This window comes from Rhipicephalus microplus, chromosome 3 (genome assembly GCF_043290135.1).
Source record: "Rhipicephalus microplus isolate Deutch F79 chromosome 3, USDA_Rmic, whole genome shotgun sequence".
Classification (NCBI taxonomy): domain Eukaryota; kingdom Metazoa; phylum Arthropoda; class Arachnida; order Ixodida; family Ixodidae; genus Rhipicephalus; species Rhipicephalus microplus.
Window position 1 is genome coordinate 262,260,353 of NC_134702.1, and position 13,861 is coordinate 262,274,213.

A 13,861-nucleotide genomic window follows, 5' to 3' on the forward strand; every position below is an offset into this window, starting at 1 on the left:
TGCGTTTTCGGAACGATAACTGCCGACAATTTCGCTGAACGCTAGAGCGGTGACTTGGAACTAAGGCCTAATCAAATACCTTGAGGGCACGACCTCCGTTGTTCCAAAAATATTCAAACGGGCACTTACGTCATTTTTACTGCGAGACGGCCTTCTGCAAAAGAAAAACTTTTTGCCGCTTCGAGCCAAGTACCTTCTTGTGGCTCCTTCAGCTCTTTGACCAGAACTCCTTCAGACCCTGCATGATGATCCAACACCAGGACACCTTGGTATTTCGCACAATCTCACGAGTATACAAGAAAGGTACTACTGACCTCGCATTACCACCGACGTCGCTTATTGCGTGAGGACAAGCAGAGACTTTCAGCCACAACAAGGCCAGCAGGCTTTCTTCAGCCGATCGAACCACCTCGCCGACCGTTCCAACAAATTGGGATGCACCCACTGGGGCCATTTCTGACGTCGAATTCTGAGAACAAATGGATCGTCGTAGCTATTACTACCTCACACGCTACGCTGAAACAAATGCCCTACCCAAAGACAGCGCCTCCCAGGTAGCAAGGTTCTTTGTCGAGAACTTTGTTCTGCGTCACGGAGCTCCATAGGTCCTCAATACTGATATAGGTACAGCCTTTACAGTGGATCTAACTCGGGTGATCCTGAGGTATAGTCAGTCAAGTCACCGCCGCAGCACCGCCTACCATCCACAGACCAACGACCTCATTATACGTCTTAACAAGACCATCTCTGATATGCTGGCCATGTACGTCGACGTCGAGCACAAGACATGGAATAAAACCCTTCCGTACGTCATTTTCGCGTACAAAACGGCCGTCCAAGAAACAACGCAAATGACGCCGTACAAGTTGGTTTATGGAAGGAGCCCGGCAACGACGCTTGACGCTATGCTTTCAAACGTCGCTGACGAAGAGAGCCTCGACATTGCCACTTACCTTCAGCATGCGGAAGGAACTCGTCAACTTCCTGCCTGCACATCAAGAATCAGCAGGCGACCGACAGCCGCCATTGAAATCTTCGACGAAGCTTCGTAGAGTACCTGCCCAGGGACCACGTCGGGGTATGGACGCCAGTACGCCGACGTGGGCTCAGTGAAAAACTTCTGCAACGGTACTTCGGGCCGTTCGACGTCTCGGCTCACTAGACTGCGAGGTTGTTCCCGACCGCATTATGAACTCTCAATGGCGCCGTGCTCGACCTGAAGTCGTCCATGTCGTGCGCCTAAACCATTCTATGCGCGAACCTGAGGACTGTGTTTTGTTGTTTTTGCTGTGCCTAATGTTTATTTCCTTTATTATTGTACCTTCGGCTTTCAGTAAAGCATCGGGACGATGCCCTTTTCAGAGGGCGACAATGTCACGTTCCTTTCTCCAAGTTTTGTTATCACCCCGTTACACTACGTTCAGCGCAACCGCACCTATTGAGTTCGAGAAGCTTCGAGGCTTCAGTAGATTGTTTTTTTCAGATTACGCGCACTTCGGAAACGTCACAGATCATTTGGGAACCTGTGTCGGTACTAGCGATAACGCTAGAATATTTCATGGCAAGGGTACAATTGGCAACACGCTTCGCAACTTGCCAGTTGATCGACGGCCAACGCTGAATTCACCAATATGAGTGCCAGTGTCTTGCTGAAGTCTCAATTTTCTTTTACGTGGCCACAAGTTCGGCTGACTAAACAGTTTATTATTGATTGATATGTAGGGTTATTATTCCAAAACCACCATAAGAATAAGAGAGACGCCGTAGAGGAGTTCTCGGGAAATTTCGACCACCCGGGGTTCTTCAACGTGCACATAAATCTAACCACACGGGCCTACAGCATTTCTGCTTCCATGGAAATTGCAGCCACCGCAGCCAGGATTCGATCCCGCGACCTCATGCACAATACGCTAGAAGGGCCTTTATCTTTATGCAGTGGTGAATCTCTGGGTCAAGTGCATCCGATCGAGGCCCGTCACATTTTTGACGTTCCGTCTAGTTTACTTTCTATGGACCTCAGCGCACAAATTTATGACTCTGTTGTTGACCAGTCACTCCTTGACGCTTTCCGCCGCTCCATCAATGTCGCAACGTTTTCTTCAGAACGAAGCCAGTTGGTCAACCTGCTGCAAACGTTTCGCACTTCTTTTGACAGTCACGCTTCTGGCCTCAGTCACACATCAAACATATCTCACAAAATTGACACAGGAAGCCATACGCCTCTACGGCAGCGTCCCTACCGAGTCTCACCGTCGGAGCGTCGTGTTATTGACGACCAGGTTACTGACATGCTCCAGCGAGGTATTGTACAGCCTTCTAACAGTCCCTAGGCGTTACCGGTCGTTCTTGTTAAGAAGGACGGCTCCATTCGGTTCTGTGTCAACTACCGACGATTAAACAAGGTCACCCGTAAGAACGTTTACCCGCTACCGTGAATAAATGACGCCCCTGACTGTTTGCAGGGAGCAGAATACTTCTCTTCGCTGGATTTACGGTCTGTGTACTGGCGAGTTCATATTGAAGCATTTGACCGACCGAAAACAGCATTTGTCACACCTGATGGAGTATACAAATTTACCGTTATGCCTTTCGGCCTTTGTAATGCTCCAGCCACTTTTGAAAGAATGATGGACACTATTTTACGAGACCTCAAGTGGAGCACATGTTTATACTACCTCGATGACGTAGTTGTCTTTTCCACCGACTTCTACACCCATTTAAATTGTCTCGAGCACGTCCTCACACCCCTCGCCGACGCCAACCTTCAACTCAACCTCAAGAACTGTCGTTTTGGTGCCCGGCAGCTCACCATTCTTGGCCACGTTGTATCGCGGGACGGCATGCTTCCCAACCCCGCCAAGCTTCGAGCGGTCGCCAATTTCCCGAAGCCGAAGAACCTAAAGGAGCTTAGAAGTTTTGTCGGCTTGTCGTCATACTTCCAACGCTTTATTCGAAATTTTGCTTCCATATGTGCGCCCCTTACGGACCTTCTTAGCGGTGACAAGGACCTTTCCCTCTGGTCACCAGCATGCCACGAGACGTTCACCAAATTAGGCCACCTGCTATTTTCACCACCAATCCTCCGCCGCTACGATCCTGCCGCTCCCACGGAGGTTCATACTGATGCCAGCGGTGTTGGACTTGGCGCTGTGCTCGCGCATCGAAAGCCAGGGTTTGATGAATATGTCGTCGCCTACGCAAGCCAAACTCTGACGAAAGCCGAGGCTAACTACTCCGTGAGCGAGAAAGAGTGTTTAGCTATTATTTGGGCCCTCGGAAAATTTTGCCCCTACCTGTATGGTCCCGCATTCGACGTCGTCACTGACCATCACGCCCTTTGTTGGCTATTCACATTCAAAGACCCTTCCGGGCGACTTGCTCGCTGGGTGCCTAAAACTTCAGGAGTACGACATCCGCGTTATTTACAGATCTGGTCGTAAGCAAACGGATGCCGACGCCCTTTCCCTCTCACCCATATTGAATAAGGTACTTGCCTCTCTTCCTTCGAGCCTGTACTTGCGTCATCCGCCTTGCGCAACATGACGGTGGAACAACGAAAGGATCCCTGGATGAGTGGCCTCATAAGCATTCTTTCTAATCCTCTCACTCCTTCGCCGTCTCGCGCTCTCCGCCGCCAGGCTAGCAACTTTTGCCTAAAGGATGATCTTTATCGACGCAACTACCTTTCCGATGGTCGCAAGTGTCTCCTTCTGATACCCCACCATCTTCGAGCAGTTATCTGTGAAGATTTTACGCTGATTCACAGTGCACCAACGCAGGCCTCTACAATACATACGCTAGGCTTCGACTCAGATTTTATTGGCGTGGCATGTATAAATACGTGCGGAAAATTATTCACTCGTGTGCTCAGTGTCAAAAGCGAAAGTTGCCTACTTGGCAAGTCTACCCGTCACAACCTCTTGCTTGTCCGAGTCGACCTTTTGATCGCGTCGGCATTGACATTTACGGACCACTACCATCAACTCCAGCTGATGATCGCTGAAGTATTGTGGCAATAGACCACCTGACACGCTATGCCGAAACAGCCGCGCTGCCGACTGCCAAAGCCCGTGACGTTGGAACGTTTCTGTTGCCACGTTTCATTCTGCGTCATGGTGCCCCTCGCGAGCTCTCAAGTGACAAAGGCCGTGCCTTCCTTTCTGACGCCTTGAAGGCATTACTCAACGAATGCCGAATCATGCACCGCACAAGTACAGCGTACCAACCTCAAACGAATGGCTTGACGGAGCGCTTTAACCGTACTCTTGGCAATATGCTGTTCATGTACGTCGCCTCTGATCATTCAAATTGGGACCAAGTTCTCCCGTTCGTCACTTACGCCTATAATACTGCCGTACAAGCTACTACTGGGTATTCGCCGTACTTTCTTCTATACGGACGAGAACCTTCAAATACAGTAGTCACTATTCTTCCATATAAACCTGATGAGTCGGAAAGAACGACTCTGTCCGAAGCTGCCAGACATGCTGAAGAATGCCGCCAGCTTGCCCGCTCTTTTTTTACCGAGGACCAGTGGCAGCAGCAATCCCGCCAGCCTGGGGACCGTCCGGCTCCAAACTTTCCACCTGGTTCTTTGGTATGGCTTCGGGCACCTGCTACCGCACTTGGCCGCTCCGCAAAACTTCTTCCCAAATACCTTGGCCCATACCGCATTGTAAACGTAACTCATCAACTATTTCGTGGAGCCCGTCATCCCATCCACATACCTACGCTATCGCGGCCGCGACACTGTCCACGTCTCTCGCCTCAAGCCATACTATAACCCATTAGTCGTTTCTTCTCTCTAATCGACCAGGATGGCAGCTTTTTCTGCGGAGGGCGATTGTAGTGAAGAAGAGGGGCCTCAGCGTCATTTATTGGCGCCTCAGGGGCATCGCCATCAGCATAAGCTCGTGCTTGCTGCGCTTAGCGGGACGCTGCTGACTGCTTCGCCTTCTGCGTTCTGCTCTGCAAATAAATGCCGTTACACAATTTACACAAGACTCACAGCAAGGTTGAACACTCTGTTTTAGAAAGCATATTAAGTAGCAAGCTGAGAAGTAACGTCTTCACGCGACACATAGCTTTTCAAAGGGTACGCATCATCGTTACACCATGCTCTTATCAAAAACCATTGCGATCGCAAGGAAACTGATCGTTTGTCGCATCCTCGGGAGAAGTCTCGTGGTTCAACTTGGCTGAGGTCTAACCATTGCATTCTCAGTACTACATTACATAAAATCTGAGGTATAGCGGATTCAGTACGGGACAGTGAAGACACATAACGTATCCTTCTTCTCTGTCCCATCCTGGCTGCGCTATACTTCAGATACTATGAATAACCAATGAGCCCACCATACAACCTTACGCGACATTACAAACTGGGAAAACCTTCTACAACTTTCTAATTCCTAGACCGGGACTTTTCCCGTGTGATCAGAGTGAGGAGCACGCAATGCAGTAATGACGCACCGAATTTCAACAAGTGGGTGTCATTGCTAGTCGAGGACGTCAAGTCAGCCACTAAAACAATAGACACTCGTTTTAAGCTCAATAAAATATTATCAGTGTTGTCCATCTTTTAGAGGCCAAAAACGCCACCCTTATTCGGTTGAAGGCCCGTCACCGGAATCGATGACTGCGAATACGCATCACTAGTCTTAATCAGGAAATAACCACTCACAGGCAGACGCTGGAAACACAGAAAAGTATGAAATTTGCAACACGGTAGATATACAGAAGAGAGTGGAGAGAATTTAAACATCCTTCAACACCTGCTGCTAGAAACAAACTCTACTTTGAACCAGACGCTCTTGGCAGACAAAATATCACACTTAGAAAGGAGGGCAAGATCAGATGCAAGAACATTGGAGGCTTTGGCACAAAAAATCCTCCCTTTTTCTAGCTCACCCTTCTCCTGGCTATGCGTGGCGCACGGCACCACTAGCGTCTGAGTTGAACAAGCTCTTCCAGGACGCAGAGGTTCGGAGCACGTTAACAAATCTCGCTAACAAAAGTCTTCGCAGCCAAGACGTCAACTACGTGACTAACTTCACCAAAAATTCAAAGGTATTTGTAAACTGGACTTTTATCTTAGCATTGCAATTGAGTACGCGATTCTCATTCCTAAACCTGACCAGAGATCTAATATTAGCTCAATAGTGTTGATAACTGGGATAGTTGGTAATTGATCATTTTACCGTAAGGTTGAGTAGCGCAGTTTTCAACATGATCAAGAGGGATAAGTGACTGTCGTGTCCTTGTTATCCATCTCGTCCTTGTTAAAAACTGCGGCAGTTGACCTTACGATAAAATGAACAGTCGTAGTAATGTGCGACCTATTTTACTGACATCTTTCCGAAACAAGTTTACTGAGCACGTCATCAATAATTGAAAATCAAGGAACATAAAAAAACCTCTTCTCACAACAGGATCTCTTGAAGTCACACCTATCTACTCCGATCACCATGATAATTCTGAAACATCACAATATGGATCAAGAAACAAAAGACGTTAGAGCCATTCTTCAACTCCATCTTGAAAAGAACTTTACCAATGGCTCGCAGTCTGAATACATCTCTCGCCTCAACTTACGAGCCAACATTCACAAGTTAATCAGCTTGTTCCCCAGGGCAGGGGCGTAGCCAGGGGGTGGAACTCCAGGCACAAGCGCCCGCCGAAATTTTATTTCGCCACAACATACAAAGCGAAAAACGGCAATTTGGAGGGGGCGCCCCTGCCGAAATCTAGGTGGTGACCCCCCCTCCCCCCACAAAAGACTTACTGCGCGCCTGCCCCAGGATCCAGCTAGGAGATCTCAAGCCTGAGCCCTATGAACAGGGTTCCTCAGTCATCTCCCCGCTGCCGTTCAGTCACTCGTCTTCCTGCTGCTGTTCAACATTGCCATATACGCCCTTGTTACCGAGCCCTCAAACCAAGAAGGCGTTAAATTTGCCAACTGCGCGAACATCACCAAACGAAGGGTAAATGGCTCGGAAGGCTGAGTGGTAAGCTCTCTTCATGAGGCCGTCTAGTGTGTTGAAATCTACATAAAGAAAATGGGCCTCAAGCTTGGGCCATCAAAGTTATACATCTCTTATATCGACAAAATAAAGAAGAGCGGGGGTGAACCGAAAACTTGAAACCGCTGGTGGACATGGGCATTAGACTGCACATGGCATCTGGGCAGCAGATTCTGGGCGTCATTATGGAAGCTAATGGACAGAACGGCTGCATTATTGATCATCTCACTTCCGAAGCAGAAGGAATAATTTGGTTAATTTCTCGAATTTTTTGCAGTTGTGGTGTTCTTGGGCAAGACAACTTCCTGAGACTGCTGCATGAATTTTCGATCAGCTACATAAGCCATGTCGCCTTCATACACAAGTGGTAACTCTATCAGAGGACTAAATTGAGCACTCTTATACAGAAAAGCATCAAGGGAGTCCTTGGCATTCCTTGGCATAAGCACAAAGTACCCGATTCAACTTGAACTTCATAACAAGCTTGAAGAAGTCATCGAGGCTCAGCGAACGGCACAAGTTGACAAGCTTTAAGCTACATCAGCGGAGAAAAAGATCATGGTTAACACAGGACCTCCAGTCCTGACTTTTAAAGTGCAAAGCACACATTTTGATGATACCTTTCTTTCTTTAAAAAAATGAGTCACTTTCTACGAAATATGCTCCCGCAGTCAGGCAGGCGTGTTGCTGGAGCCATCGCTCGTTAACCTCATGCCTATTGCCACTCATCTCTTTCTTGCTTTGCCGATGCAGCCAGGTATGGAGCTTCCACTAACTTGGCAGTAGTATCCTTCCATACTCATAATCCGAATGTGTCCGCAATGCAGTTTGAACACCTCATATTTCAGAGCATTTGGCCATTACAATAGCCCTCTGACCCACAGAGAACTGATGGTTATACTGACTCCAAATGCGCTCTGATGACTTTCACTTCTGGTTCCGTGTGCAAGAAAAATTTCAAAGCTTTCGCTCACAACAAATGCACCCAAGAAAATATAGCTTGGTTTCTTGCTCACCTTGGCTCGAAGGTCAGGGATGTTTCCTAAGTCAACGACCAGGCCCACTCTAAAGCATGTGCTTTCACTTGCCGCATCCTTACTTCCGTGGCTCAGGAAAACCAGCCCCCAACCCCCTTTTAGGCACAATTTGACTACATTCAAATACGTATTATCGCTGCCCAATGGGTCGTAGCTCCTTTTCACTGCGCTACGAAAAGTTGTCTAGCCACAGACATGTTCCCTTCACTTGATTAAGACGGGAACATATCTCTATATCTTCACTTAGTCATTACTGCAACATTTCAGGGCTTCGTGCAGTCTTTTACAATCACAGTAAATTTAGCCACATGCTATGGAGGTGGACTTATTTACAGAGAAAACATTAAGAATTCTCTGAAAATGACTGTTATTTGATGCTCAAGAGCACGAACCTCCTACAGCTCAAAGCTCGCCCGAGGTCCCAACGTGGTGGTAATGCTAGGTCCCCCCGCACCTACGTGGGAACGGCCCGCGATCCTTCCGCTATGAAACAATGGATTCCCGCAACAAGGGGAGGTATGGGGAAAGCTCGTGAACGTCGAATTGTACAAAAACAAAAATAATACACGAAGCACAAAGAAAAAAACTGACACGACAGACTGGCTTCACTTGGACATTGCATCAAATATGTCAAAGTGTGGAGACTTACGCCGTTTGTTCAGTCAGTCGTTTCAGCACAAAAAATTGAACTTTGTGCTTACAAAATACTGCGATACCTCAGGCATCTTCGTAAAGTGTCGAAAACTCTAAATATTACTGAAAACATTGATAAGCGGCTTTTCTACATTTTAAACGTCAGTTTTGGTACGGCGCTTTTTCATAGAAATATGCGTCACAAAAGCGTGAATTAAAATTTCCATTCAAAGCACTGTCAGAACTGCAGCAATAATTATGCAGTAGTTGTTCTGTCATAGTCGTATAGATCTTATGTTTCTTCATATTTTGTTATGGTAGATGCACTTTTCAAATGTGCCTGAACAAAAATAATACACGAAGCACAAAGAAAAAAACTGACACGACAGACTGGCTTCACTTGGACATTGCATCAAATTTGTCAAAGTGTGGAGACTTACGCCGTTTGTTCAGTCAGTCGTTTCAGCACAAAAAATTGAAATTTGTGCTTACAAAATACTGCGATACCTCAGACATCTTCGTAAAGTGTCGAAAACTCTAAATATTACTGAAAACATTGATAAGCGGCTTTTCTACATTTTAAACGTCAGTTTTGGTACGGCGCTTTTTCATAGAAATATGCGTCACAAAAGCGTGAATTAAAATTTCCATTCAAAGCACTGTCAGAACTGCAGCAATAATTATGCAGTAGTTGTTCTGTCATAGTCGTATAGATCTTATGTTTCTTCATATTTTGTTATGGTAGATGCACTTTTCAAATGTGCCTGAATATCCCTGGTAGGTCTCTCCCTTCAGAGAGATATGGAGCCGATGGAGTGCTTAGCGCTTGGCTTCAAAATGATTGTCAAGGTTGCTCTACAGCTTATACTTAACCTTTTTGGCATCCCTTATCTTCATAATTTATGCCACGCTAACCCACGAAGAAGTAAAAAAGGGTTCGGAAGACTAGTGCTGGTTCTCTGCACTCTGTGTTATGCCTTCATGTTCTAGCGGTGCACCAGTCATGCAGGTATTCCTGGCTAGCCCAACATGCCAGGGTGCTTCAAACTTTTCATAATGTTGTTCTGGCTCCGCTTGGCTTCTAATACTACAATAATACGTCGTTTTACAGCTTGTGGAGCCCACAACTTGTGCTAGCATTCAGGTACAAAGTCACAAATCAAGTGTTACTATGCTTTAAAAAGTAATGATAACTAACAAATAATGACGCCAGGGAAAGTATATGGGATGTTAGTAAAATTAGTTCTTATGTAATGTGGAGTAAACCTAATAAAAAAGTAACCTGCTATCAGCAGCACCAAACCAATGACCTTTAAATAAGGCGTCCTATGCTCAACTGCTGTGCTAGCGGTCATCCACTTTATAGGGTATATATGTGCATTTAACGTGGTCACGTCTGCCAGTGCCACTTGCTGCCATTGCGGCAAGTGTGGAACACCGTTTTTCGGCCTGTTGCCGTCATGTAGCATTTGTCGCCAACATGCAAAAAAACTTTAAAAATGCCGCTTACTTGCTACGCAGGTTCAATTCACCCATCAGTGAGCCGTGCGAGATTCCTGTCCGCAGCCCCTTCCTAATTGCCATGGCAACCTGCCATACACTAACCTCTGTAGGCAGTGAGCTAGTAGGAGACCCGCTGGACCTTGCCATGTTTCGCTCAACACACTGGGTTAGTACGATCATGGTTGAAACAGTGGCCAGGTTTTCGTTATTGTTGTGTTGTGCTGTTCAGTTTCGCTTTCGGTTTCTGTTTGAAGTGTTATGTGGCTTCATGTTTGGCAGTGTTATGTACTGTATGTACATTTGTGTAAATAAACAAGGTGGTGACCGCACCTGCTTCGTGGCGGACACTTCTTCTTCCGGCGCTCAGCGCCGAAGTCGTCGGTGGCTGCCGCCGTTAGCGTCGGCGTGCTGCGGCCCTTCGTTTCTTCTTCGTCGGCGTCAGGGTCACAGCCAACACCGACACAACAGTAAGCCCCGGCGACTACTTAGAAACTGAAGTCCTTAGAGGGTCTTGTGTTTGATTTTGTCAGGTCATATAGAATGTCCTAACCTAGCAGCTGGGGAGGTGAGCCATACGCAGGTTTGCTGGCGTGCAATTGGCGTGCTACTTCAGTGTACTGTTGACAGACAGCAAGCAGATGGCAGTGGCACAGCCCACAGCGTACAACGTTCGGTTGCGTCATGAACATCAAACAGTGCTTGAAGAGTGCCAGCGTTTCATCAATGGTTCATTATAAACTGTGAAGCAAATGCACAGTGCTCTCAGTAGCATAACATGGTCCAAAAAAATGATGACGTGGGTAGACACTTTTGATCTGATTTGGCTGTATGAAGCTGACCGCTACGAGAGACAAGGCTGAAAGGAAGGCAGGTGCGGTATGCCCAGTTTGATATAGAGGCAGCTTGCAGAGGGTGCAGAATACAAGTGAGTTTGAGGAGAATACAAAGGAGGAAGCTAAACATATCATAATCCTGTTATGCGTTACACACACAGAACAAAGTAGAGCATAGCCATTTATAGAAAAGGAGGGAAAGAGAAGTTAGGACGAGAATGATACAAAGGAGGAGGAGGAGACGGCGAGACATATGAACACAATGTTCGGCATTAGGCAAGCAAAACCACTTGAACATAGTCGTGTATACCAACAGGGAGGAAAGCAAACTAAGGTAAAAAGGGAGCGATATGATGGCGAGGAGGCTGGAAAGGAGAAATAGAAAGAGGATGAAGCCTATCAATACAAGTATAGAGAGGAAGAAGAATATGTGCCGCAGTGGGTCACGCCTTTAGCAAGAGGAGCCAAGCGCGAGCGTTTGCCCCGATTGCTGTGATTCCTGAGTCCGTTGCTGCCGCCCGCTTTCCGCATCAATAGACCTACTGTGCAAGTGCTACTTGTGCCAAAAACCCCGTTTCAGAGCCCTCGCCCGTCCCCCACAAACGTTCAGGATTTGTTTGTTGAAGGTCTACGAACTCTTGCGCTTGTTGACACAGGTCCCGCCGTATCTGTGATGAGTCAAAAACTCTGCCGTTCGATACGAAAAGTAACGACGCCGCCTTCCGACGTATTGCTGAATACCGTGAGCACACAACCTATTCGACCAGTCGAAGCATGTACAGCGAGAGTAATCATTCAGGACGTCCTGTACCACATCGAGTTTCTCGTGTTGACCACTTGTGCCCACGACGTGATACTAGGATGGGATTTTTTGTCACGGCACCACGCCGTAATTGACTGCGCTCGCGCGCAGGAGGAATTATCTGTGTTTTCAGATGCGCCATCTACCGACCATGAGCGCACTCACCTGGGCAAGCTTCTTGTTGCTTCCGACGTTGATGTTCCTCCTCTTAATGCCATCGTTGTCTTCGTCAATCGCACTGAATTGTCGGGCTCTACCGTTGTGTTCTCCCCATCTGACGTTTTCATTCACCGCCACGGTACGTCTCTGCCATACGCCGTTCTGCCACCTCACCAAGATACTTCCGGAATTGTCGTTTGCAATCCTAGCTCATGCCCTCTCACCTTAAAAGCTCACCAAACACTGGGCTATGTTCATCCTGTTGATGACAACGTTATTGTGCCTATTGAGTCCCAGGACCCTGGCCAGCAACTTCAACTGAACGCCATTACTTCTCTTTTTACGCAGGATAACTACTCCTCGGATATCTTCAATCGTTCCATCGACAACAAGCTTCCTTCGGATCAACGGGACCAGCTAATAGCCCTTCTGCATGAATTCCGAGATTCATTTGACCTTCCTCAAAAGGCACTGAGTCAAACTAACACCATCGCTCACACAATCTACACCGGAACGCACCCTCCTTTGCGGCAACGCCCCTACTGCGTATCACCCAAGGAACGAAGTGTAATCGCAGAGCAGGTGGATGATATGCTTCAGCGCGGTGTCATCAAACCATCTTCTAGCCCCTGGTCTTCACCTGTTGTGCTAGTGAAGAAAAAATACGGTTCGATTAGATTTTGTGTCGACTACTGGCGACTGAACAAAGTTACACGGAAAGATGTATACCCTCTTCCCCGCATCGACGACGCTATCGATTGCCTACAAGGTGCCGAATTCTTTGCTTCACTGGACTTACGTTCAAGTTACTGGCAGGTTCCGATGGCAGAGTGTGACCGCCCCAAAACAGCGTTCGTTACGCCGGATGGCCTATACAAATTCATGGTTTTGCCATTCGGTTTGTGCAATGCACCTGCAACGTTTGAGCGAATGATGGACAGCATTTTACGCGGCCCTAAATGGCAGATATGCTTATGTTACCTCGATGATGTTATCGTACTTTCGCTTGATTTCCCTACCCACGTCGACAGTCTGCGCACCATTCTTCAGTGTCTTACCAAGGCAAACCTCCAGCTTAACCTAAAGAAGTACCGCTTTGGGGCTCGCCAACTTACTATACTTGGTCACGTTGTGTCAAAGAATGGAATTTGCCCCGACCCAGACAAAATTCGAGCCGTAGCCGACTTTCCGAAGCCGACTTCACTCAAAGAACTTAGGAGCTTCATCGACTTGGGAGCTTCAGCTAATCTTTCTAACTTGACCCCGGCATGCGACGAAGCTTTCCTTACACTGCGCCGCCTACATACGTCCCCACTGATTCTACGCCATTACGACCCAAGTGCCCCCACTGAAGTGCACACAGATGCCTGTGGCGTTGGTCTGGGAGCAGCACTCGCGCAACGCAAGCCCGGTATTCCAGAGTACGTCGTTGCATACGCAAGCCGCGCACTCAAAAAACCGGAGATGAACTACTCCGTAACTGAAAAAGAATGCCTCGCAATTGTTTGGGCGTTAAGCAAGTTTCGTCCTTACTTGTACGGACAGAGTTTCGACGTTGTGACCGATCACCACGCACTTTGTTGGTTGGCGTCGCTAAAAGATCCTTCAGGTCGCCTTGGACGTTGGGCTCTTCACCTACAAGAATTCGACATTCGTGTCGTCTACCGCTCAGGACGAAAACCCTCTGATGCGGACGCCCTCTCACGATCACCAGTGAGATCCACCGCAGACCTGCATTCGGACACCAACTTCTCCATCGCTCCCATTTCTGTCCCAAGCATGTCGTCTGAACAGCGGAAAGACCCATGGATAACATCTCTCCTTAACATTCTTTCCGACTCTTCAACGTCTGCATACCCACGCGCTCTTCGC

The 13,861-nt window shown here is 47.6% G+C and overlaps 1 protein-coding gene across 7 annotated transcripts in view; it reads left to right on the forward strand.

Annotated features, from left to right (window-relative positions):
* Positions 1 to 13,861, forward strand: part of LOC119170521 (polyamine-transporting ATPase 13A3) — a 1,084,416-nt gene that overhangs the window by 551,081 nt on the left and 519,474 nt on the right. For all 7 annotated transcript variants that reach the window (XR_012894535.1, XR_012894534.1, XM_075890967.1 and 4 more), the window contains one exon: positions 10,214 to 10,361. Coding sequence is in view for 5 of the 7 variants with exons in the window: in XM_075890967.1 (XP_075747082.1) it covers positions 10,214 to 10,361 (148 nt within the window). In the remaining 2 variants the exon portion in view is untranslated. The remainder of the gene's footprint in view (positions 1 to 10,213; positions 10,362 to 13,861) is intronic.